The sequence below is a fragment of the Anabrus simplex genome, chromosome 8 (genome assembly GCF_040414725.1).
Source record: "Anabrus simplex isolate iqAnaSimp1 chromosome 8, ASM4041472v1, whole genome shotgun sequence".
Taxonomy (NCBI): domain Eukaryota; kingdom Metazoa; phylum Arthropoda; class Insecta; order Orthoptera; family Tettigoniidae; genus Anabrus; species Anabrus simplex.
This window is the reverse complement of record NC_090272.1, coordinates 148,283,669-148,307,490: the sequence shown is the minus strand read 5'-3', so window position 1 is coordinate 148,307,490 and position 23,822 is coordinate 148,283,669. Positions and strand designations below refer to the sequence as shown.

At 39.3% G+C, this 23,822-nt stretch overlaps 1 protein-coding gene across 1 annotated transcript in view; it reads right to left on the bottom strand.

Moving 5' to 3' along the window:
* sp3 (spermathreecae) overlaps positions 1–23,822 on the bottom strand; it is a 338,003-nt gene that overhangs the window by 283,396 nt on the left and 30,785 nt on the right. Inside the window, exons 3-4 of the mRNA XM_068228860.1 lie at positions 23,471–23,707; positions 5,469–5,588 (exon numbers count right to left, since the gene is read on the bottom strand). Of these exons, the coding sequence (XP_068084961.1) occupies positions 5,469–5,588; positions 23,471–23,707 (357 nt within the window). The remainder of the gene's footprint in view (positions 1–5,468; positions 5,589–23,470; positions 23,708–23,822) is intronic.

Here is a 23,822-nt window from a genome sequence, read left to right as displayed (position 1 = left end):
GATCACCCAGCATACAGTCCGGACCTGGCTCCATCAGATTTTCACCTCTTTGCTCACATGAAACGCTGGCTAGGAGGACAGCGTTTTGACACCGACGAGGCGCTGCAGACCGGAGTACAAAGATGGTTACAGGCGCAGGCGGCGACGTTCTATCAAGAGGGCATTGACAAGTTGGTACCACGCTACGACAAATGTCTCAATCTGCGAGGCGACTATGTTGAAAAATAGCTGTGATGTATCAGTAAGTGTTACTAATAGAAGAGTGTCAAATTTGTACTGCTGTTTCATTTCGTGACCAATCGGACCTTGAAAAAAAAATAGCCCTCGTACTTAAGAAGTCCATCGGCTCCACAAATTCTTGATATTTGTGCCCACCTGGAATCACTTGCTGCATTGTGATTTGCAGCCAAAGTGTCATCTACCTAAAAAGCTGTGAACTGCCTCTGAAGCTCATTCACCACCTCACCTGTAGTTTCATTCTCTTCCTCGCATAACATTATTGGCAACCTTTCCAAGAAAAAAAACGAATGGAAGATAATAGTGTATTTTAAATTTTGTCTAACCTAGAAACTTGAGTATGCTTTAACACATCATTCTTGAGTGGAAACTTGATGGTGATGTAGTCACAGGCAGCACAAAAGTAGTTTCTCACTGATAAAAAGAGAAGGAATTTATCTGTATCCTGGAGATCATTCACTATATTGGAAATCTGAATGCCAATAACTAACTCATCATCACTTAAATCGTTTCTTCCACCATGTGCAATATTAATATCACACCCATATACTGTGCAATAGGCAAATTTTTCTCCCTTTCTTCATTCTAGTATGCACAGAAAATTCTTATTGGATTTATTCAAAGAACCTGGACCACTGAACGTCACATTAAGATTATAACAAACACTCAAGGCAGTCAAATACTTCATTAAAACAAGTCACAGCACACAAAGTCTTACACCATTAAATGAACACGACACCAACGTCATGAACAAGGAACATGCACATGGTAAAAAACGTACACACACACGTGGAACAAATGCAATTCTTCTTCTTTATAATTTAATGGGCTTCGCTAATAACAGCATACACAGTCACTGGAACGAATGTAATTAGACAACGAATACAGGAAACTGCGAAACACGAAGTTATAACACAAAAACTCGAACACCTCATTAAAATATGTCATAACTTTAAAAGGCCAAAACATTGAAGTAACGCCAACTTCGTGAGCAAAGAACAACACTCACGTGGTCAAAGAATATGGGTTAAATCACAACAAGTGAATGGAGCGGAACAAAGAATTTGTGGAGCAGAACCTGTCAACACCTAAGATTCACATGGAAGAACTGTTATCCCGGCTTTAAATTCAATTCCAATAATGACACAAACATCACACGGTTAAAAATACCAATCGTATCAAGGAACGAGTTTTCAACTGTCATGGACTTGCCTTTGGCCCACGCAAACAGTCGACAGTATGGAAGGGGAGTGATTATCAAATGTAAACGTTTCAAATTTTTGTCCACAAAGTCGTAAAATGACACCGTCCATCTGTAAAATCATAAAATGCTGCAATTTCCGTAAATTTTACGTATAAACCGTAAAAGTTGGCAGGTATGGAATGCTTTAGGGAGTTGGGTTAGTTATCGCTGCCCAACACTCTACATTTTGAGGCGCTGGCTGTATGGTCTACTCCATTACCGCAGTAAGATGACCTGGCCAGAAGTTAATACAGTAGAAATCCGCTATAGCAAATACGGCATATAACAAGAACCCATTATGATGGCAACTTTTGTCCGCCCCTTCAAAATTCCTGTATTAAACTGTGTATTATCTTCCGGCTACAGCGGAGCCCTATCACTGTCACATCCATTATTACAAGCGATTAAGCATGCACGATTTTTTCCGTTACCAATATTTATACATCCCAGCGATTATGTTGCATGCGATCTATCACCTTTGGTATCGTTTTCTCGCTATGTCCAATAGCAAGCTCTCTTGTCGACATTCAAAGGCAATGTCGGAGTCGATTAGTATTTTCTGTTGACTGCTGTCCCGTAAAGAAAATTTGAAATGAAAGAGAACACGTTTTTGTTATCAATGCGTAAATAACGTGTCCAATAACGGTTGTTAACTCGTTAAAAATAAAGGCTGAATAAACGATCTCTTAATTTTAATGCTACAGTAAATACTGGAATTAAGTAAGAATGGGATACACCTCAAGATATGATGGAGTGCGTCATTGATTTCAGAGGTTAGTTTATATTTTCTCGCATCTAGTTAAATTACGGAAAGACTACTATCATGTAAATATCTAGCAAGAAGGTTATCATTTCTCTACTAGCACTTGAAGTATGTTTCCATCATACGTATAGTATGGTTAAGTTAGAATAGGTGACGTTGTTTGAATAAGAAAACAAACTTTTGTCACAAAATATGATTGATCTTCTTCGGCACGGCATTGTTTTCTCACTATGTGCATTTGCGAGCTCTCTCGTCGACATTCAAAGGCAATGTTGGAGTCGATTAGTAAAAACCGCCGACTGCTGTTCTCTAAAGAAAATATGAAATGAAAGAGGATAACACGTTTTCATAATAAATGCATAAATAACGTGGCCAATAGCAGTTAACTCGTTAAATAAAAGGCTGAATTCAATGATCTCTTAATTTTAATGCTATATACTGAAATTATGTAAGAATGTGATACACCTCAAGATATGGCAAAGTACATCACTGATTTCAGAGGCTAGTTTATATTTTCTCGTATCTAATTAAATTTTGGAAAGGTTATTCCCATGCAAATTTTTAGCTAGGAGATTATCATTTCTCTAGATGCGTTTGAAAAGTTTTCATGATACATATACAGTTAGGTTCGCTGACGCCATTTGAAGAAGAAAAGTGAAATGTTTGCCACAGAAGCCTGTGGAGTGAAACAGTATTTTTCCAAATCCAAGAAAACATTTTTTTCTCAGAATCTCATGTGAAAAATCAAGGGATGCCTTGCATTGGAGGCCTAACAATAATGAACACCACTGGCAACTACCACAGTAATCGCGCTGCTTCTTTTCATCCCCGCGCGCGCATACGAAACTTGTTGACAATTAACAAACGCCCCTTTATCTATCGCTAGCCGCTGCAACCGGTTGTACAGTGCCTCTGTGTAACGTCACTGGATCTTGGGATATAGTGAAGAAATAATGATCTTCTATTAACCTCTACAAAAATGTTTCACAAATCTGCAGAATGGCATCACAACATGCGAGCCTTTGAATTCTTAGGAAAGCCATAGCTCAGAGTTATAATACATCTACTGTACTTGACGCTTAGTAACATTAAGTTTTGTAGACAGCACGAATATTTTCATGATGGATCGTCATAATGTATAGATATGTGGAACAGGTATTTACGGCAAATTTTCACAAGGTTCTCGTCGATATTATGATGCCAATTTAAGTTCATGGTTATTAAACCCGCATAAATAAAGAATAATTGTGCAGCTGCAAAAAAATATGGCATAAAGCCAATGTTCAGCGTTGGCGTGAAGACAAAGATAGTCTAAAAATGCGTACTGTACAAGAAGGGTATTCATATAATTTTACAAAGTACTTTTTAAGCCTGATTTAAATTTTTTTAAGGGAAAAGTGCAGGTTGTATTGCATTCAGGGACATTTTTGATGAAATTAAACATACATTTTCACGCAGTATCGAATTTAAAAAATAACAAACAAGTAAACCGTAGTGTGCATATCATCCGCGAAAACGCAAGTTTTTAACTGATTGCTGTTTCATACCGATTATAATGTGTATTGGGGTTTTCACTACTTTTACAAAAAATCGGATATAACAACAATCCTCTATGGCAAGTAAATTTTTCGCTATTGTGAAGTCTCGCTATAGCAGACTTCTACTGTACATAAAATGAAACATGGCAAATTTTCAAGTTCAGCCTTTTCAGCATGAACAGTAATCAAAGACAACTTTTTCTGTGGATGTGATGGAAGAATGTAAAATTTTGAAGTCAGGGAATAAGATTATGACATCCTCATACTCTCAAAATGCCTTTTCCATATTTTGTCTCTTAATAAACATACGGGCAAGACAAAAAGGCTTCATGGTTTCAATATTTAAATTATGCTATATACAGTATTTGGTTTCTTCACATGTGTATGTAGTTTAGATTATGTTTTTCAAGGTTGTGGTTTATTTATTTTTTTGTCATCTATTTGGAAATATTTCACTTAGTACTTGTCAATTTTGCTTACATGGTTTTTATGGACTGAGTTGCAAGATAACTTTTTAATTTTATAGGAAACCTTCTTGAATATTACTATTGGTCACTATTTGGTGCTTATCCATCATTATCAAGTGAAATTTAAGATCAGGAGAAACACATTCTCTCTATGCTTGGTGGATATAATACACCATTACTGTCAATCTTTTCATTATGTGACGTGATAACTAGGCCCTAGCATAGTGCCAGACTGCAGAACAATGCCACTGTATTCCCTATAAGTCATAAGAGGTGATTTAAGTTGGACCAATACCAAGCCTGAGGCATAACATCATCGTAACAGCTTCCCAAAGGCCAGTACGCATGTCTGACCAGAGTTACAGTAATCGGGTACACCGTACATCCAGCAACTCTACACAGAGTGCTGAGTGGCAGGAAATAGCTTGACCCCCTTAAGGGGCCAATGGCTTTGGAAAGAGAAGCCCTTTTAAGTAGTGTTATGGTCCCTTGGTAGATTAAATCCCACTGGAACCCAATTGATTGAGAACAGCGGCTTAATCAATACCAACGTGAGGCCGAAGAGGACCTAGCACACTAAAAGGGCTTAAGATCAGATAGTGGTTTGCAGACGTGGATCAGCAAAATGGGAAGCATGCTGCATTATGGAAGACAGTGGAAAATCACCACATTGTCTGTTCCTTGAACAATTATCATGGCTTAGAACAACACAAACATAGCTCTCAGTCCCCAGCAGATTTCTTGAAGAATCTTCACGTCACCCACTGCAATGTGGAACATCCAAACTACTGTATGTACAAAGCAGATAAAATCACAAAGGCTGCGCAAAATAGGTGTGTGAGATGAGATGGCCAGACAGTGGTCAATGTGACCAATGACTACACAGTGTATTAGGGCGAGACAGCGAGAACTAGCTGTCCACAGAAAAGGAGTTGCCCTAATCATGTCGAGATACATGTCATAATGCAATGTTTTTCAGGCCATTCTCAGACTGTGACATATTACTACAGCTACAAGTTAGTCCCGTTAATGTCAACATCATTCAGGTATATGCTCCAACAGCAGGTGGATGAGCAGGTCAAGGAAGCAATGCACTTAACCATAATTTTCAAAGCTTGTTCATAATTTGGTACTTTGTTAGTGCAGGACCAGTTTCTCCTCTCTGAGTTACATATCTTTTAAAAGAATATTAGATATATATAATAAACAGTATAGCTTACTTCATATCGGCGTTCAAAGTTATCACTTCCGAATCGATCAGTGCCAACCTCAACCTTGCAGTGTTCGATCTGTACAAAACCTTGGATTATCGGAAGTATCCATGGATCTGCCAGAGGACTCTGGGGGATAGAAGAATAAAATAGTATTAATATCCAGCAGAGAAATTATCATTTAAAGTATCACAAAATAAAAATCTAATGAATACAATATTTTCAACATAAGCACAGAGGACATTTATGATAAAAACCCATTTTTTTCTAATTCTATTCATCCAGCTATGGGCTATGATTACACAACTTCTATCATACAAAGGACACTAGGAAGGTTTTGCAATGTGAGTGAACCCTTTAGACTTTTTCAAAATAATTTCCACCACACTCAATACACTTCTCCATACGTCCAAACCAGTCACTGAACCAACTCTGCCACTTTTCTTCGGTTACATTTTCACACTCTTGATCCCATGCTGCCAGAAGCTACTCGTCGGATGTAAAACACTGCCCTTTCAGCTTCATCTTCACTTCTGGGAAGAGTGCGAAGTCACATGGGGCAAGATCAGGATTGTATAGAGGGTGATCAAGCACAGTCAACCCTGATCTGGCAAGAAAATCCATTGTTACATTAGCACGATGTGCTGGAGCATTGTCATGATGCAAGAGCCAAGTGTTGAGCCATGACTTTGGACGGAGCTGCTTGAGAGGCTGGATGACCTGAGGCAGACAAGTCTCACTGTACCACTTCGCAGTAACTGTCCTTTGTGTTTCTAGCACAACCCGAGTCAGGATACCCCGTTTAGTGAAGAATACTGCAATCATCCTTTTCTTCACTGACCTTGACTTTCGCGCAGTCACAGGAGTACCCTCATCTTCAAACAGCCACACCTTGTTCTGGGATTTTGTTGGGACATCGTAATAATAAAACCAAGTTTCGGCACCTGTAACGATGCTACTGACGTTACACAAAGTCCCATTTTCAAATCGTTTTAGCATTTTTCGGCACCATTTCACTCGATGTGCCCTTTGTTCCTCTGAAAGTGAATGAGGCACCCAAAGGGAACAAACCTTTCTAACATGGAGATGGTCATGTAGAATTGAATGAATAACTGGTGCAGGGATGTGGAGGGTCTCCTCTACCTGCCGATATGTCAACCGCCTCTCTTGCTGCAACATTTTCCCCAAAGCTTCAATGTTTTCCTCAGTCACTGATTCAGATGGTCGCCCAGAACGAGGATCGTCTTCAACCCCAAAATTTCACCTCTGGAACTCTTTGTACCAGCGGAAAATTGTTGTCCGATGTGGGCAATCTTTCCCTAGCACAGGAGTCATTTCTTCCAGGCACTGGTCAACAGTTAATTCACAAGCAAAATTGTAGCAGATAATTGCGCGATATTAACTTTTGACCACACTGACATTTTAACTTGCTTTCAGTCCCACTGCTTGGTAACAACAGGTGTGATGGTCGCAACTTGCTGTCTTCTAGACCGGTTTTCACCCCTCTTTTTCATCCCTCACAATAACAGGAGTGTCCAGCCAACCATTTTTGCATATTGCAAAACCTTTCTAGTGTCCTTTGTACAGTTATTTTCTCTTTTCTTCCTCTTTTGCCAATACCATTATTCTCTGGCTTACGCAAGCTCATTCTTTTTCCAAGAATTTGCCTTGGAGAGATTCTTTGTTTTGCAATTTTCTTTCTCAACACTTTCCTGTTTTCTAGTGTTGTTGCTGTTGTTGTTCATAATATCCTTAAAGCATTTCTTATACACAACTAGGTAAAATAAGAGTATGAAAGATATTTTACTAACCCTCTCATATTCATTTACAGACCTGAGTAGAAATAAAACAAGAAAAATTGTGCCCTCTGTGATATTACAATTTGTTTTGCACAACCTGTTAACCTTGTAATCCTGTGGAATAAGCAGAGTTTACCAAATGTGGGTGCCGTTTTGTAAAATACCTATGATATCCACTAAATCAGGGAAATTTTTCAATTAAGAATTAATGATAATTATTTCACTTACAATTTTTTGGTAAACAAGTTACCCTGTTGGCTCTTTTCAGGCAGAAATTTTCAGCTGTATTCAGCAATAGACTCGCACGACAGGAACAAAGGGAAAAGGTGATATCTGCACATCCTACTACGCTACACAATTATGTATTATATTTGTAGAAAAATACCAAACCCTCGCTGTTATGAACAGGGCTTTTCAAGGAATTTCTCATGATGTTCCCATCAACAAATTGATTCACACCAACTCCATTATCAATTTCCAATATAACGAAGAAAAATGGACACACTGCAGGGATGGAGGTTAACATTGTGGGTCCAAACAAGCACTGTGAACTCCATACTTGCACTTTCACATAATAGAATGTAATGTTTTCTATTAAGATTACATCTCTCTAATCACTTCTACAATGGACATGGCAAAAGCATGGTGAGAAATTATACAGTCCTTGAATAGCCACTATTTCAGAGAAGCAGACTTCTTTCATTTGCCGTTTGTCAGATAATCCCGGGAAATACATCAAAGCTTGGAGCTGCAAAGCAGTAAATGAGGGTTGTCTAATAAGATTCCTGTTAGTAAGTAGCATCCCGTAAGCTAAAACACCGAGCAAGTGGCTGTGCGATTTGGGTCATGTAACTATCAGCTTGCATTCGGGAGATACTGGGTTCGAACCCCACTGTCAGCAACCCTGAAGATGGTTTTCTGTCGTTCCCCATTTTCACACCAGGCAAATGCTGGGGCTGTACCTTAATTAAGACCACGGTCGCTTCCATTCCACTCCTAGTCCTTTCCTATCCCATCATCGCAATAAGACCTATCAGTGTCTGTGCGACAAACAACAAATTGTATTGTAGATTGAAATTCACTTTCATGCGACTTGTGGATCTCTTGGTCCGAAATGTCACTATCAGAAAACCAAATAAATAATAATCTGTCATGGCTTAAACCCTGACTCTTCAGGAGACGGACTGTATTACAAGCTTGAGCATACATTTGACACAATACACACATTTATACAGGGTGTATCAGAACTATACCGACAAAAAAAAAAAATTAAAAAAAATCAGGGATGCTCTTCGTTTTATGTTAAGAACGATAGTGCAATTGGATTGGCGGAGAAAATTATTCTGTTTGAGAAAATGAGGTTACTTTGTTACTTCCGGGCACACGATTCAAATCAACTAACTCGCTGTATTTGTCAATATTAGTCAATTGTCAATACTAGTGTCAATATTAGTTTTGGGGCTCGTTTAGATCAATAGTGACAATGCAGATGCTATTTAAGTGCAAGTTCAGCCACCATCGCATGGGAGCGAGGATGGATGAAAAACAAAATGTCCACAACGGACAATATCATGGACATATTTGTGTTATGTTCCATCATAGCTCTCAACCAAACTTGGCAAATATATGATTTAGTATCATGAAGAAATAATGTAGGGAGTAAAACAACTCTGGGTGGGGAGGGGGTGACATGAAAATGAATTGAAAACAACCAATGTTAGCATCGAATCCATATGTTTTGGAATTGCTGAGATAAATAGTGACTCTCCGGATGCCATTTTAGTCTATGTTCTGTCCCCACCAGCACGGAGGGTCTGAATGAGGTGAGAAGGAAAATGTACAAAATGGCAGAGATCATGGGTGTATGTGTGCATGTCCCAGTATAGATCTCAACTTAACATGATACACATATCACCCACTATATGACAGAAAAGAAAAAGAAAGAAAAACCACTGTGGTAGTAAGACACCACTAGAACCCATAAGGGAGGGAGTACATGTACAAATTATCGAAAATGACCAATATTAGAGTCAAATCAATCGTTTTCGGGGTCTCTGAGATTAATTATGACACCTTGGATGCCATTAAAATTCAGTCTCCATCAGCAAGGGGGTTAAGAAGGGGGAAAGGAAATTTCCAAAATGACCAATATTAATTTGAATCCACAGTTTTCGGGGTCGCTAAGCTGATTGGTGACAGTCGCACAACAGTTGATATTTTGTATGTATCTATAGCGCTAAATGTAAATGCATACAGTTATAAGTTTCAACTTACTTTTATTATTTACTTGAAAGGATCAACTACCTCCCAGACAATCTGGGCTTCCACAAAGACATATTAATTTTAATGTACCGAGCATGCGCACGTATACCATTTTCTCATGCATAAGATACAGTTTTACGCTACTAAGATTTATACGTGTAATCTGCAACATACTGAATGTTAATCATACTCTTGTTTGATGTGATGAAGTGCAGCACCCAGAAGAACAATTTGTGTAAGTTTTAATGGTGTGAAAGACCCCAAAACACTCCTGGAAATGCTAAGCCACCAAATACTTTCACAGTCATATCTCATTACACTTTTCTTGCTTGTCTTGCTCTCAACACAGTCACAGCATGGTTTAGCTTTATAAGCCTTGTGAAATGTTCCCAGTGAACTGATACAGGGTGTTGGGAATTTTTTCTGTGAATAACTGATCAGCAAAACTGTTTCTTTCAGTAGCTATTTCATCACATAAAGAGTTGTGAATCACATGTTGAGAAATGTGTAGAAGGGAGGGATCTGGAAGGAGGGTTCTGTTTATGATGCGTTTTATTCCAGAATCATATATGGACGGTTTATCACCTGTTTTATTCTATTCCCAGCCATCTTCCTTTGTCTTTTTGTATGCAGAATGGACTTCATTATCATCGTTACTTTCAAACGCATCATCACTCTCATGTGAAATGTTTTGTTATGCTGCTATAATTTTCACTGCTAGTAATGAAATTATTTAATTTTCTAAAACTACATCGCTGCCCAATTCACTCTGACTGTCCCATAATATATGTTCGATTTTATTTCTTGTAATACTAGGGCCGGCCATTTCTGCTGATTATCAAGTGAGAAATCACCCTACTTGGAGAGCGATTGTCTGCTGTGTGATGCAATCTATGATGTCATTCCAACTTCGAGAGAGAGCAGATTCTCAACTTACAGAGGTATAATGCATGTCATGCTATCTATGGACAGAAGGCTTGAACTAGTTACAGAAAGCTTACCTCTCAGTAGACCGCCTGCCAGGCGTCTGTGTATGAATGGTCACTGCACGCACAGCCACCAGGCAGGCGGCAAAGTATGCTAATGAGTTAAACTAAGCACATAACAATAAATCTTAATCTACCAATGAGTTCATAAAATATTAATCAACGTCACAATAAAAAATCTAAAAAAATTCACTTCAAACAGGTAATACAAATCCCAAAATTATACATTTGAAGAACGTACCCAAGCAGAACTCTGTAATACAGTTAGTTCATAATAAAACACATCACTGACACCATTCTCGTTGTCATACAACACCTGCCCCCACAAGTGGCCTCTTTCCAACAATGTGGAAAAATATTATAAAACTTGTTCCCAAAACTTCCTCACCTCTAGTTCTAGGAGATTATTAACCTGTTTGAATACTTTCATCCCTCTCTAAGCTTCCTGAACGCTAGCAAATGTGCAATTTACTGATTAAATAAATGCTCATTAATTGTCCCTTTACAGTAGGGTTTCAAAAAGGAAGAAGATACGGGCTTTGCCCTATCGAAGGTTACAGATGATGTATGTTATGGATGAACAAAAGGCAAACATTACTTGCACGTCTTGATTTTAGCAGCACCTTTAACAGACAATGTACAAATACTGCTAGCTAATTTGAAATCACTTCACTTTGAACAGATAGTTCTGGCATTCTTTCTCTATCTCACTGATTATAGACAATGCATAATTCTCCAAAATCAGTTATCTCAATAAGTAACAAAATATCCAGGAGTACCACAGGGGCCAGTATCTTGACCACTCCTCTTTGTTATCTATATTAATGATATATCGATATGACAAAGACACTGTAAATACCACTTGTATACTGATGATCTACAAATCTACTATCACTCTAAAATTTCTGACATCAATTAAGCAGTAGTTATACAAACTCTTGACTTTAAAAATATCTGCACATATGCCCATGAAAACTACATTTTAATTAATCCACCAAAATCTAAAGCTATTATTGTTTGGCTGATGAAACTAATTAGTGTGGTAGAGAACACATCTCCACTCGCTTTATAATTATAAATGAGAGTCTTAAGTGGAGAGAGCTCATTACCAATGTCTGTAGAAAAGTGTGTGCTTCCCTCTAGCCACTAAAATATCATCAAAATATGCTGCCACCGAACATGAAAATTAGTCTTACAAATACTCTTGTCCTTCCTATATTTTTCTACTGCCACATACTACTACATGAGCACCAGAACAACAGGAGGGGGGCATAAAAGCTAAAATATAACTGTAAATGACGTACAGAAATTTACGAAAAATAAGTTCTGGTTAAGCAATGAATAGGCTGAGTGGTATAGGCTACTGCATCAAGCATTAAATCCAAGAATGCCGCTTCTTGTTGATTTTGAGTACCTTTAATTTGTGTGTTCTACTTTTCATGAATTATTGTGAAATTTTCCATAATACTGAACCTTACTGATAGGAAAATTAAGAATTTATTTGGCTAAAATAAACGCAACTACACTCACAATAACTCATTATTAGAGCTAGGAATTTTACGTGCTGCATCTTAATTTTTTTTATTAAAACATTCAAATTGACTTATCTTACAAGAAAAATATGTGTTAAACAATCCTGTGTTTTGGTAGCACTTTTTCTAAATGTCAGTGCTGTTTTCTCCTCAATTCAATGTCAGCACCTTTTCCCACTCTCTCCCACATTTTTGTTCCTTTGCCGCATTGTATTGCCATAAAAATCCAACAAAATAAACCAAACATCTGTCTTAACCCCTCAGCGTCGCAGCCGTTTAAAGAGCTTCCTACCCCGCGGCCGAATGAGATTTCAACTACGCGCGACTGAAATACATTGATTCACTTAAAGCGTTACTACTAGTATAAGAGTAGCCCGATATTCACGAAATTTGGAATTCCTTATGGTAGAACTATGTACATGAAGATAATTACATAATTGTTTCACATTTCCTTAGTAATTTAGTTCCGTGTGATAGAGTTCGATGCACTCTTTGAGACAGAGACCCAAGGCACACTCCTGGCAGCAGTACACCGATGTCTTCTTTTCACCGTGTTTTGAACACGCGATACGTCTCTGAGGTTTGGATTTCTCACTCTTGGGTGCTAATTTCCTGATAAAACGTATTTCCTGCAACCTTGGAACTGTATTATCTGATGCGCGCCGGCCTTGAATATTTCGTTTCCCTCCCGAGAAGCGTATTTTGTACTACGTAAACAAACCTTCCATCAGCTGAAACTGATAAGATAACTGCTCAAGGTTTGTCCCTGTGACTTGTCTAAATATTATTGGAGAATCTAGGAATCATAATTCATTGCTGAAAACTTCCCTTTGACCTGTATGCGTATCTATAGTCTCCTACACGAAATTTCCAAGTACTGGTTCCTCCTCATCGTCACTCTCATCATTTACCACTGCATCGGCCACAGCCACATCATCTATTTCATTATCACTACTGCTAATACTGCCACTACTACTTCCGACTAAACTTTAATTTGAATTATACAATATTTCAAGCACGTTACTCTCAGCAGGAGCTAGCCATTGAGCGCGGTGCGTCACACAAGCTGATGAAGCTGCAGCGGGACCGAAAGCGGCAGGACGAAACTGAGAGGGGAATAACATTTATGACGAATCAAACCAACTCGATACATATTTCAGATTAAAAGGTCGATACATCGTCTTTCAAACGATATATATATACCATGCACAACTGCTTCTCGTGTCGTATGACAGAACGCAGCACTAACTGATGCCTACACAGAGCACTCGTGGAGAGTTACGAAAAGACTACAAGCTGAGAAATAAAGACAAATATAATAAATAAACCGCACTCTTAATACAAAATCAGAGCAAAGAACATCACGCAAAAAGACAAACTTCTCAGATCATCATTTCTTTATTCTATTCTGTGGGAAAGAATGAAGCAAATGGACTATTAAAAAAGCAGGGATTGGTGCTCAGACATAATTGACAAATACTTATCCTTGCAAAAGCAACTACACTTTAAAGATTTTCAATTCTTATTTAGAACACTGATAAACCCGAAAATGTCTTCTTGGAAACAAAACAATTTGCATATCCATAACACCAAAACTCTTCGCGCTATAGCTGTAAATGCGAAACCATGTATGGGTCTATACCACGTATAGAGGTCGGCGGCTACGGAAGAAAAGGGGGTCTATACCACGTATAGAGGTCGGCGCTGAGGGGTTAATCTACATTTCTCCCATTGACTGTTTTATAAAAGGATAAATTTTCTACTTTCTGTATGCCTTTGATAGAATTTACAGTTTTGAGGTTCGCATTACTTTTGCTTCAGCACAGTCATGTTAGGCAAAAGTTTTCAGATTAGTTTGAGCCTTCATGAATTCCCATTAAGCAAAACGTCCACAAATCAGTTTGTGCTTTATCAAACTACAGTCAGATGAAAGCTTTTTAACAGGAAGGTGATGATGATGATGATGCTTGTAGTTTAAATAGGCCTAACATCTAGGTTATCGGCCCCTAATGGTACAAAATGAAACGAAATGTAATGACAATTTAAAAGTCCAAAATCATCCACTGACCAGAATTCAAAACGTGATGACAAAGAATGAATGGATGGATATGAATTTGAAACAATCAGTGCATCCGACCTGCAATGCCCGACATTCCCAGAAACTAGTGTTAAACAACAGTATTACTGACCAAAGGACTGCTTCTAAAGCACAATCCTGAATCGATGATGCTTGTAGTCTAAAGGGGTCCCAAATCAAGGTTATCGACCCCTCATAATGGTACTTACTGCAAGGAAAGTAGAACCATGGTATTTGTCATGTTGCGGTACTAATCAAAAGTAGCATCGACTCGCGGTATTCCATACATTATGGTACTACTCTCAGGTAATGTAATGTGCACATGTAACACGGACTTGTGGTGTTTCGCACATTGCGGTGCCATTTACAGGCAACGCAAACCTATGGTGTTCCTCACATAGGTGTACTAATAACAGGGACTTGTACTATCCCGTGGTGTTCCTCACATAGTGGGTGCTAATCATAGGCAAGGCAGACCCGTGGTGTCGCTCAGCCATGGTGTCGCTCATATAATGGTACTAATCACAGGCACTGTAAAACCCACCCTGATTCACACACTGTCACTACTGATCACATACCTATTGACTATTGTGTACCGAACATAGTGGTACTACGCAGAAGTAAAAGCAACCCATTGTGTTCCCCGCGTGGTGGTACAAATTACAAGTAGTCTCATGGTTCTAGTTTGTTCATCCCTTGGTCGGCCCTTTTAGCTGCCTCTTACGATAGGCAGGGAATACCGTGGGTGTATTCTTCGCCTGCGCCCCCCACCCACAGGGCGACGTGTGTTTAATCCGCGAGAGCTATTTTATTTTGCTCAAGTCCGCCGGCAAGCTGGTTAGCAACCTGTGAAGTGCCATGTGGGAGTATCACCTCTTCCCCTGCTACGCCAACGTAGTAGGTTCGTGGTTAACAGGAAGGAAACGGGGAGGGTTAAGTCAAATAGACCAAATGGCAATCTCACCCATCAGCGTCGCTAATTGTTGTAGTGAGGAACAAATTTAATCTGTTGTAATTTTTCAGTCAAGAGTACACTTTGGCTAGTGTGTGGTGCCTCTGTAATTCTCCTTTGTTTCCAATATTCAGAATTTCAAAAAAGAAAATGAATGCTGGTAAAATGCATGAGGTTGTTAAACAGTTTAGTGCAGACGATATTCGAAATGATTGGTTTGTACTGAGGTGCAGTATTTGTGATATTTGAATAACAGTAACTACTTCCTCTTCTACCTTCATCAGTTCTCACTAGATGGGGTATTGGTTTGAAGGCTCCAGTATTTATCTTTACCCTTATTAAGGCTACACCAAGCTTGATACCTGCATTTGCTTAATTGCGGCCAGTATCCAGTATTTGGAAGATAGTGGGTTCGAATCCCACTGTCGGCAGCCCTGAAGATGGTTTTCCGTGGTTTCCCATTTTCACACCAGGCAAATGCTGGGGCTGTACCTTAATTAAGGCCACAGCCACTTCCTTCCCACTCCTAGCCCTTTCCTGTCCATTGTCGCTGTAAGACCTATCTGTGTCAGTGCGACGTAAAGCAACTTGCAAACAAAAATTAAGGCTACATGAGATTTCCTAGATGCATTACAGACTGATTCATCAGCTGTGACAAAAGACCTAAACAGGAATTGCAAGATGAACATTTTTCTGTGCATGGTCACGCTTTCCTCACAACTGGTGGTTCAAAATTGGAGGAGCAGTGTCCTCAGAAAGATGTGCAATGGGTTGTTCTGATGGATGGGAAGGAAGCACTGGAGGGTAGAAGATGAAGGAGAGCTTAGCCATAAACCCTGACATTGAAGATTTTGCAAGTTGCAACAAACAAGGATCTACATTACTGACTACAAACAAAATATGCACCACACTTGTCAGCTCACGTTCCTTTTTGATATACAGGTAGTTACTTAGTGAGCAGAGGTGCAGCTTCACTGAAAAAAGAAAAAAATTGTAATAATAATAATAATAATAATAATAATAATAATAATAATAAACCTTTACAGTTTCAGGATGAGGGACTTTAACAACAATGTAACCAAGCGAGTGGCTGCGCAGTTTGGGTTCTCAGCTTGCATTCGGGAGACAGTGGGTTCGACAGCCCTGAAGTAGGTTTTCTGTGGTTTTCCATTTTCACACCAGTCATACGTTCTGTTCTTTGATTATGGCCATGGTGAAGGGCTGATAGTCATGTTGTTTTGGCTCTTATAACTAAACTCTACTAAAACCCAAACCCCATGGTACTATAGCCCTTGTAGGGCCTTGGCCTACCAAGCGACCGCTGCTCAGCCCGAAGGCCTGCAGATTATGAGGTGTCGTGTGGTCAGCACTACGAAGCCTCTCAGCCGTTATTCTTGGCTTTCTAGATTGGGGCCGCTATCTCACCGTCAGATAGCTCCTCAATTCTAATCACGGAGACTGAGTGGTCCTCGAACCAGCCCTCAGTTCCAGGTAAAAATCCCTAACCTGGCCAGGAATCAAACCCGGGGCGTCCGGGTAAGAGGCAGGCACGCTACCCCTACACCATGGGGCCGGCACTTAACTCTACTACTATAGACAATTCCTGATTTTCTTATGAATCCCCATCAAATTAATGAGCTGCCTTACCGGGCAAGTTGGCCATGCGGTTAGGGGTGCAGAGGTATGAGCTCACATCCGGGAGATAGCGGGCTCAAACCCCAATGTCAGAAGCCTGAAGATGGTTTTTCGTGTTTTCCCATTTTCACACCCGACAAATGCTGGGACTGTACTTTAATTAAGGCCACGGTAGCTTCCTTCCCACTCCTAGGCCTTTCCTATTCCATCATCGCCATAAGATCTGTGTTGGTATGATGTAAAGCCAATTGTGTAATGAGCTGCCTCAAGTCTTATTTGTACTTGTTCTTTTACGGAATCCACAATTATGCAATTCCTAATAATAACTGTACTTACAGTAATGGTAAGTGAACATCCTCAGTTCTGATTTATGTGATGACTGTGTGAACTATCAACTGAAACTTCAAAGAGCAAACGACAGGATTCATATAAGTAATTTATTCTTTATTCTTAAAATGACATCAGCTGCCTCCATTGACTGTAATAAATCCAGGACAGGCTTGTAATTCAGCACTGTTACCTTGGTACTAGCTTTAAAGCTATCAGGACCTCTTTTGAATTTCCTTCAGACTCCCAGAGTGGCATTTATCTTCCATCCCTCTGTTATCTTTTATCACTTAAGAAATTGATATTTACGTACTGTATATTGCAGCCTGTCCAGGGCACCTGCTACGAAACGGAGTAGACTGTACACCCAACAACTGAACACACTAAATGGGCCAAGAGCTTTGGGTGGAGGAGTTCCACGCAGAGCGCTCTCCAGGTTAGAGGTGACTGCAAATGTGTCTGTTCTCCAGGTTGCCTCATTGAAACTTGGCAGTTAACCCATTGAGCAGTACTGCCGTCTATTTACGGCAGTGTTGCGGGTGGCCTACGGGAGTACTGCCGTCTATTTACGTCCTCGTAGTTTGCGCCTGAATAGTAGCGCCGTCTATTCATGTTTCATGTTGAATGTTTGAAATTGTTTTCTGACATTGTACTGGCGGGTTTCTAGAACAATTTTGGGGATGTTTGACATGTTCAGCGAATTTTATTCCATGTTTTGTTACATCTCGCACGTTCTGTGATGAAGTTCTGTCCCAGCATCTGTAGTCACGTAACCTAACTTCTTATGAGATTTTGCTACGAATTACGACAACACCTGGGAACTGTTTTCTATTGTTGTTTCCTGTGAGTGCATTGTACATCTATTCTTTGACAATACACATAATTTTTCTTTTCCCTCATCTCTGGTTTCCGTAGAAACAAACACTCTCTGATTATAAATAAATACACATGCTAATGGCGGGATCAAGTCGAGGATGCGGGCTTGCTCTGCAAGATATAAGTAATATTTTGACTAACGAGGAGTCTGATGATGAAATTGATATTTATGCTGATGATAGTGATTATATTGTGTCCGATGAGAGTGAAATTGGTAATTCCTCGGAAGATGACAACACGGAAACTGAGGACGAAGTGACACCCGCTGTCGCAAAGAAGGCTAAGCTGTCAGCTGTTCAAGCCGAAGAAAGAAAGTGAAGTTGTGTAGGTAGGTTTCTTCTTACGCTTTCTGCTCATTTTGATGCTTCAAATTCAGGTGTTAGTGATAATCTTCGTGTGAATGATAATGACAATGAGTCAAGACTTGAAGTGTCCATTTTCAAAGAAGTTGTTGATCACAATATTATGAACTTGACAGTGTCAGAAATGAACAAGTACTACTTATTTGTTACGGAAAATACGGACGTAAAGGAAAAGTCAAAGTTACATTAGTGGCAAGGCATAATTGTGGAGAATCTATGTTTTCCTGGCAACTGTTTTGTTGATAGGCCATGTGAAGAAAAACAGGATGAAAGACTATTGGTCAACAAATAAATTGATCGAGACTCCGATGTTCGGTAAAGTGATTTCTCTCGACAATTTTTCCCCTCATTCTAAGACTGCTTCACTTTTCAGACAACAATCTACAACCCCCAGATGACAGACTTTACAAAATTAGACTTATAATAAACTATTTCCGAGAGAAATTCCGATCTACATTCTATCCTTTCCAAAATATCTGTATTGATGAGAGCCTTGTTGCTTGGAAAGGTCGCCTAAACTGGAAACAATACATTCCATCAAAGCGACACAGGTTTGGTATAAAGGTGTTCATACTTCGCGACTGTGAAACTGGGTTTATCCTTGATTTTATTGTTTATACTGGGAAAGATACGGAAGTTGAACACGATGAAAAACTCGGAGTGTCTGGGTCAGTTGTCAAAACTCTGACAGAACCTTACATTGGCAAAGGTCACAACTGTATGTCGACAACTGGTACACAAGCCCAGATCTTTTTGAGTACTTACACAAGGAAAATACTGGAGCTTGTGGCACAGTCAGAATAAACAGAAAAGGGATGCCAGACTTCCCAAAGAAAATTCAAAGGGGAGAATGTATTTCATGGCACACCAATGATACGCTGGCGCAAAGATGGCATGACAAAAGGGATGTTATATGCTAACCAGCATACACGAGAACGTGATGGTAGAAACAGGTAAAACAGATCACGCCACAGGGCAGAATAAAAAGAAACCCTTGAGTGTACTGGATTATAATGAGAACATGGGTCCAATTGACAAAGCTGATATGCAAGTAAGCTTCACTGCAAATATCAGGAAAACACTGAAATGGTATGTGAAGTAGTTTTTTTACCTGATAGACATTTCAGTGCTGAACTCTTACATTATTTACAAGGTGAAGACAAGAAAAAGTCTTCAACTACTTGACTTCCGTCTCTGCCTTATAGATCAGCTACTAGAGGAATTTGCAGTGGAGAGGAAACCAACAAAAGGAGGTCGACCACCTTCAGGAGGAGACTGCTTGAGACTTTCTGGATGTCATTTCCCTAAACCAGTACCCCCAACGCAATCAAAGCAGAAACTCCAACGGTGGTGTTTTGTGTGTCAGCACACAAAGAAGAGACCACCCAAAAGAACAGACACTAAGTGGATGTGTGTTGAGTGTGATTGACCCCTGTGTGTACACCCCTGTTTTGAGGAGTACCATACCCTAAAGACATTTTGATGGGTGAAACTGTCTAGTCAGTGTGTTGCAAAGGCTACAAAAGTGATCACCTATAGAGAGTAATTATGTTTTTGTTAATTTTATTGCTCCTTTCAATATTTTGAGAAAATATTATCTACGCCACTGAATTAAATTTAATTGAAGGTATCAGTTATGTACCATAAGTTTAAGTTATGTAATTTTATTAATAGAGAAAAGTTAGAATCAAAATAACTTGAAATCAACAATTCAGAATTTTCAAGAAAAAACTCACTCCTGGTGGCCTGTGTCACCAAAAAACTCACTGATCAAAAGGTTAAGTATAAAATGCCTAGCAAATGTACCCGTGCTTCGCTACGGTATTCTGCATTGTATACGAATATTGAAGTAAATACTGTACATGCAATAAATAAGATTGTTTTAAAATAGCATGTCTCTTAGCGTTATCCGAGAAACAGCATGGAGAGGTCCCCATACGTTGTTTCCAATGTAAAGTGCTTGTTACGGATTTGTGATAACGGCAGGCTCACTTGCCTACTGCCATTCACAATCGAGTTGGGAAGTTTACATTATAATTGCAGGCCCCATTGCCTACAGCGCGGTTACAATTGATTTGGGGAGTTTCCGTTACAATGACAGCCCCCCTTTTCTACTTCCAGACATATTACAAATTGAGGAGTTTTTATTATAATGGCAGAAACTTCCCTACAACCAGTCAAAATTGAGTTGTGCAGTTATCATTATAATGACAGGCCCCTTTTCCAACTGCCAGCCAGCTTACTGCCAGTCACAGCAAGTTGATGAGTTTCCATCAAAATAGCAGGCTAGTATGCCTAATGCCAGTCACATTTTAGATGGGTACATCTGTTTATAACTGCGGGAACGCTTGCCTACAGCCAAACACAATCGGGTAAGGGGAGTTTTGAACAAAACTGCATGCTCCCTTGCCTTCTGCAAGTCAAATCGAGAAGTGAATTATTCATTACAATGGTTTATTTATATATCGTATGATGTGCACAGATAGATTATATAAATAAGTATACAATATATACACAATATATACAAGCAGAAGCCTATAGTTCCAAATCAAGTCCATTGATCCATTTCAAGGCCTCCTCAGTTGCGTTATGAATGTCCTCCAAAGGACCTTGAAATGCTCTCCGTGGACACTCGGCAATTACGTGGTGGATGGTCTGTGAGGTAGCTCTACAATCACACCCAGAAGACTTCTGCCAGCCCCATTTATAAAGCGTATAGCCGCATCTTCCTTGATTGACTCTTATCCTGTTTAGAGTCCTCCATTGACGTCTGGGTAGATGGAATCCAGGAGGTTGAACATGAGGTAGAGTCACAAGATGTTGATTGGGAACAGAAGACTGCTGCCATTGGTGTAACCAGGCGTTCGTGATGGAGAACCCAGATTCTTCCAGTGTAAGTGCAGTGCGCCAGGGTGGAGATCTAGACTTAAGTCGAGGAGGGGCAGGTTGAGTAATATCCTGGTGAACGGGGAGGTTGGAGTCCTGGCTGGTCTTCTTCCACAGTTTTAGAAGAGCTTCAGACCTTCTTAAGCAAGGCGGAGGAATATTACTGAGTGTAGGCAGCCAGGCCACGTTTGTAGAGCGAATACAACCGGTTATGATGCGCATTGTTTGATTTAGTTGAGCATCAATCTTCGCAGTATGAGCACTGTTCAGCCAAATTGAAGCGCAGTATTCAGCAACTGAATAGCAAAGAGCTAGAGCAGTAGATCTCAACACTTGGTTGTTTGCGCCCCAAGATGTGCCGGCTAATTTTTTAAGAATATTATTCCGACTTTTAATCTTGGCGGCTGTGTTATTAATATGATGTTTATATGTTAGGGATCTGTCTAATGTGACACCTAAATATTTTGGGAAGGGACAGTGTTGTAAGGATTGATTTCTGAATGTTATTGAAGGCTTGTAGTTGGCAAATTTATTTCTGAGATGAAACACAGATACAACAGTCTTTTGGAGATTTGGACGGAGACACCACTTTTGGAAGTATGTATCTAGCTTTTCTAGATCTGCTGTAAGAATTTGTTCAGCTTCTGGAAAACTTTGTGTTTGGCTAACCAGTAGTATATCATCTGCGTAAATAAATTTCCTGGACTTAGTTGCTGGTAAGTCAGCAGTATAGAGGTTGAAAAGTAACGGTGCCAGAACAGATCCTTGTGGAAGTCCATCATTCAGTTTGTAGGTTTTGCTTACAATGGTAAGCCGGCCTTATTAATGCCAGTTACACAGGAATTGGAGAAGGACCCCATTTCTACTGCCAGTCAAAGTCAGTGTGGGGAGTACTGATTACAATAGCAGAGACACCCTTTCTCGATCGCTACAAAATCGACATCAGTGAATATATATAGTTCGACATACGAAAGCATGTGCTTGTTTACAATATTGCAGACCTTCATTTACAGATTAACTGCTACTAAATGGTACATCATATCGAGAAAGGATTGTACCATAAGACGCCAGATTTAGCGGCCAAAATTGCTGGTCTTATGATATCTCATCTATTCATGGGTCAGATTGAATTAGAAACATGGAATAGGGTAAAATTTGTGTAAGATTATCTCACATTGCATTGCTTTTCGGATAAGTAAGTGACAGCTACATACATAGCATTTGGCTCACATATGGCTGCTGGGTGGACCAATTTTCGTGTAGAGTTTGATGATTCTATCTTTCCTATAAGTCTATATGCCTTTGTGTGATGAACCCACCAAAATAATAGCCTATTAGAAGCTTCAATGTGGATCAGGATAAGAAGAGGGCAAAACAGAGGTCAATGATGCACAGTCCAACCCAGAAGAAGAAGAAGAAGAAGAAGAAGATCAAAATTAAATTCTAGATATTAAATACAATGGAACCCCGGTTAAGCACTGTGTGATCACAGATTTGGACTGAACGTCGTACAAAGTACGTCTCCAAAAGATTCATCAATTAAAATCTTATTTTTTAAATGTAGTAATGAACTACATAGAGCGATTCTGCATTACAATTTGTAACTGTTACCGACTCTGCATTAAACAGAACTTCAAGGATGACTGGATTGGGTTTTAGAAACTGCATGTCTGTGTACGAATAAAAGGACGTGAACAATTACTCAAGCTTTTGTGTACACAGGGGAAAGTTAAGATGACTTTTCCCCAACCCTATCAAAAACTTGTTTGCCTGCACCCACACTTATAAAACAATTGACTGTGTTGGTTTTTAGCTTTTGTGACAATCTCCTCGTTAAGTCTCGAGTTCGGTGCAGGTGCTGTGATGCCCGAAAAAAAGAAATGCATCCATCAGTCAATAGATCCAAAGAAGAAGTTTTATTGAACCATGGATCACCAGTTTGATCACAAAGACAATAAATGGATGGATTTTGAAAGTAATATGTGGTATACTTCGACTTAAATACATAATCATTTTATAACCTTTTAAAATTTCTTCATTTAATTCTGCAGTTAAGGGTTTTTATGTTGAAAGAAATGCTGCAGCGGAAGAGTTACTTACGGGAAAATCAAGAAGAACATTACTCAATTAACAAGCACCATTACTACAGATAATACACTAAAGTAGCATTACTACAACTGTGTATGTGCATTATACGACAGACTATAATCTACATGCAAATTAGGAAATTTCACGAACTGAGGTATCTAAATGCACACACACGCATGCATCCATGCTATAAAATACACTTTTATCCACACAATAAAGTATGTCTTACACCAAGTAACATAATATCTTGCAACATATGTTTATTCCAGAAGAACCTGTCATCTACAGATGTCCACGATCCTTCTAACTTCTTTACTTCATGCTGTCGCTGCAAGGAGTTGGTCAAATCACCAGACAAACAGAAGTAAAATGAATCAGTGTCATTGAAAACTTTAAGCAATTCTTCTAAAATTCGGCGTTCAAATTTTTCTTTATCTTTACTGTCACGGCGTTTACTTTTGTTAACCTGCAACAGAAAATAAAGTACAAGTAATGGAAAGTAACAAACAAATGACAAATCAAGTCATATATAGAAAACTACTGTCAACCAAATATTATGTGTACTCGAGTTTGGAGGTGGT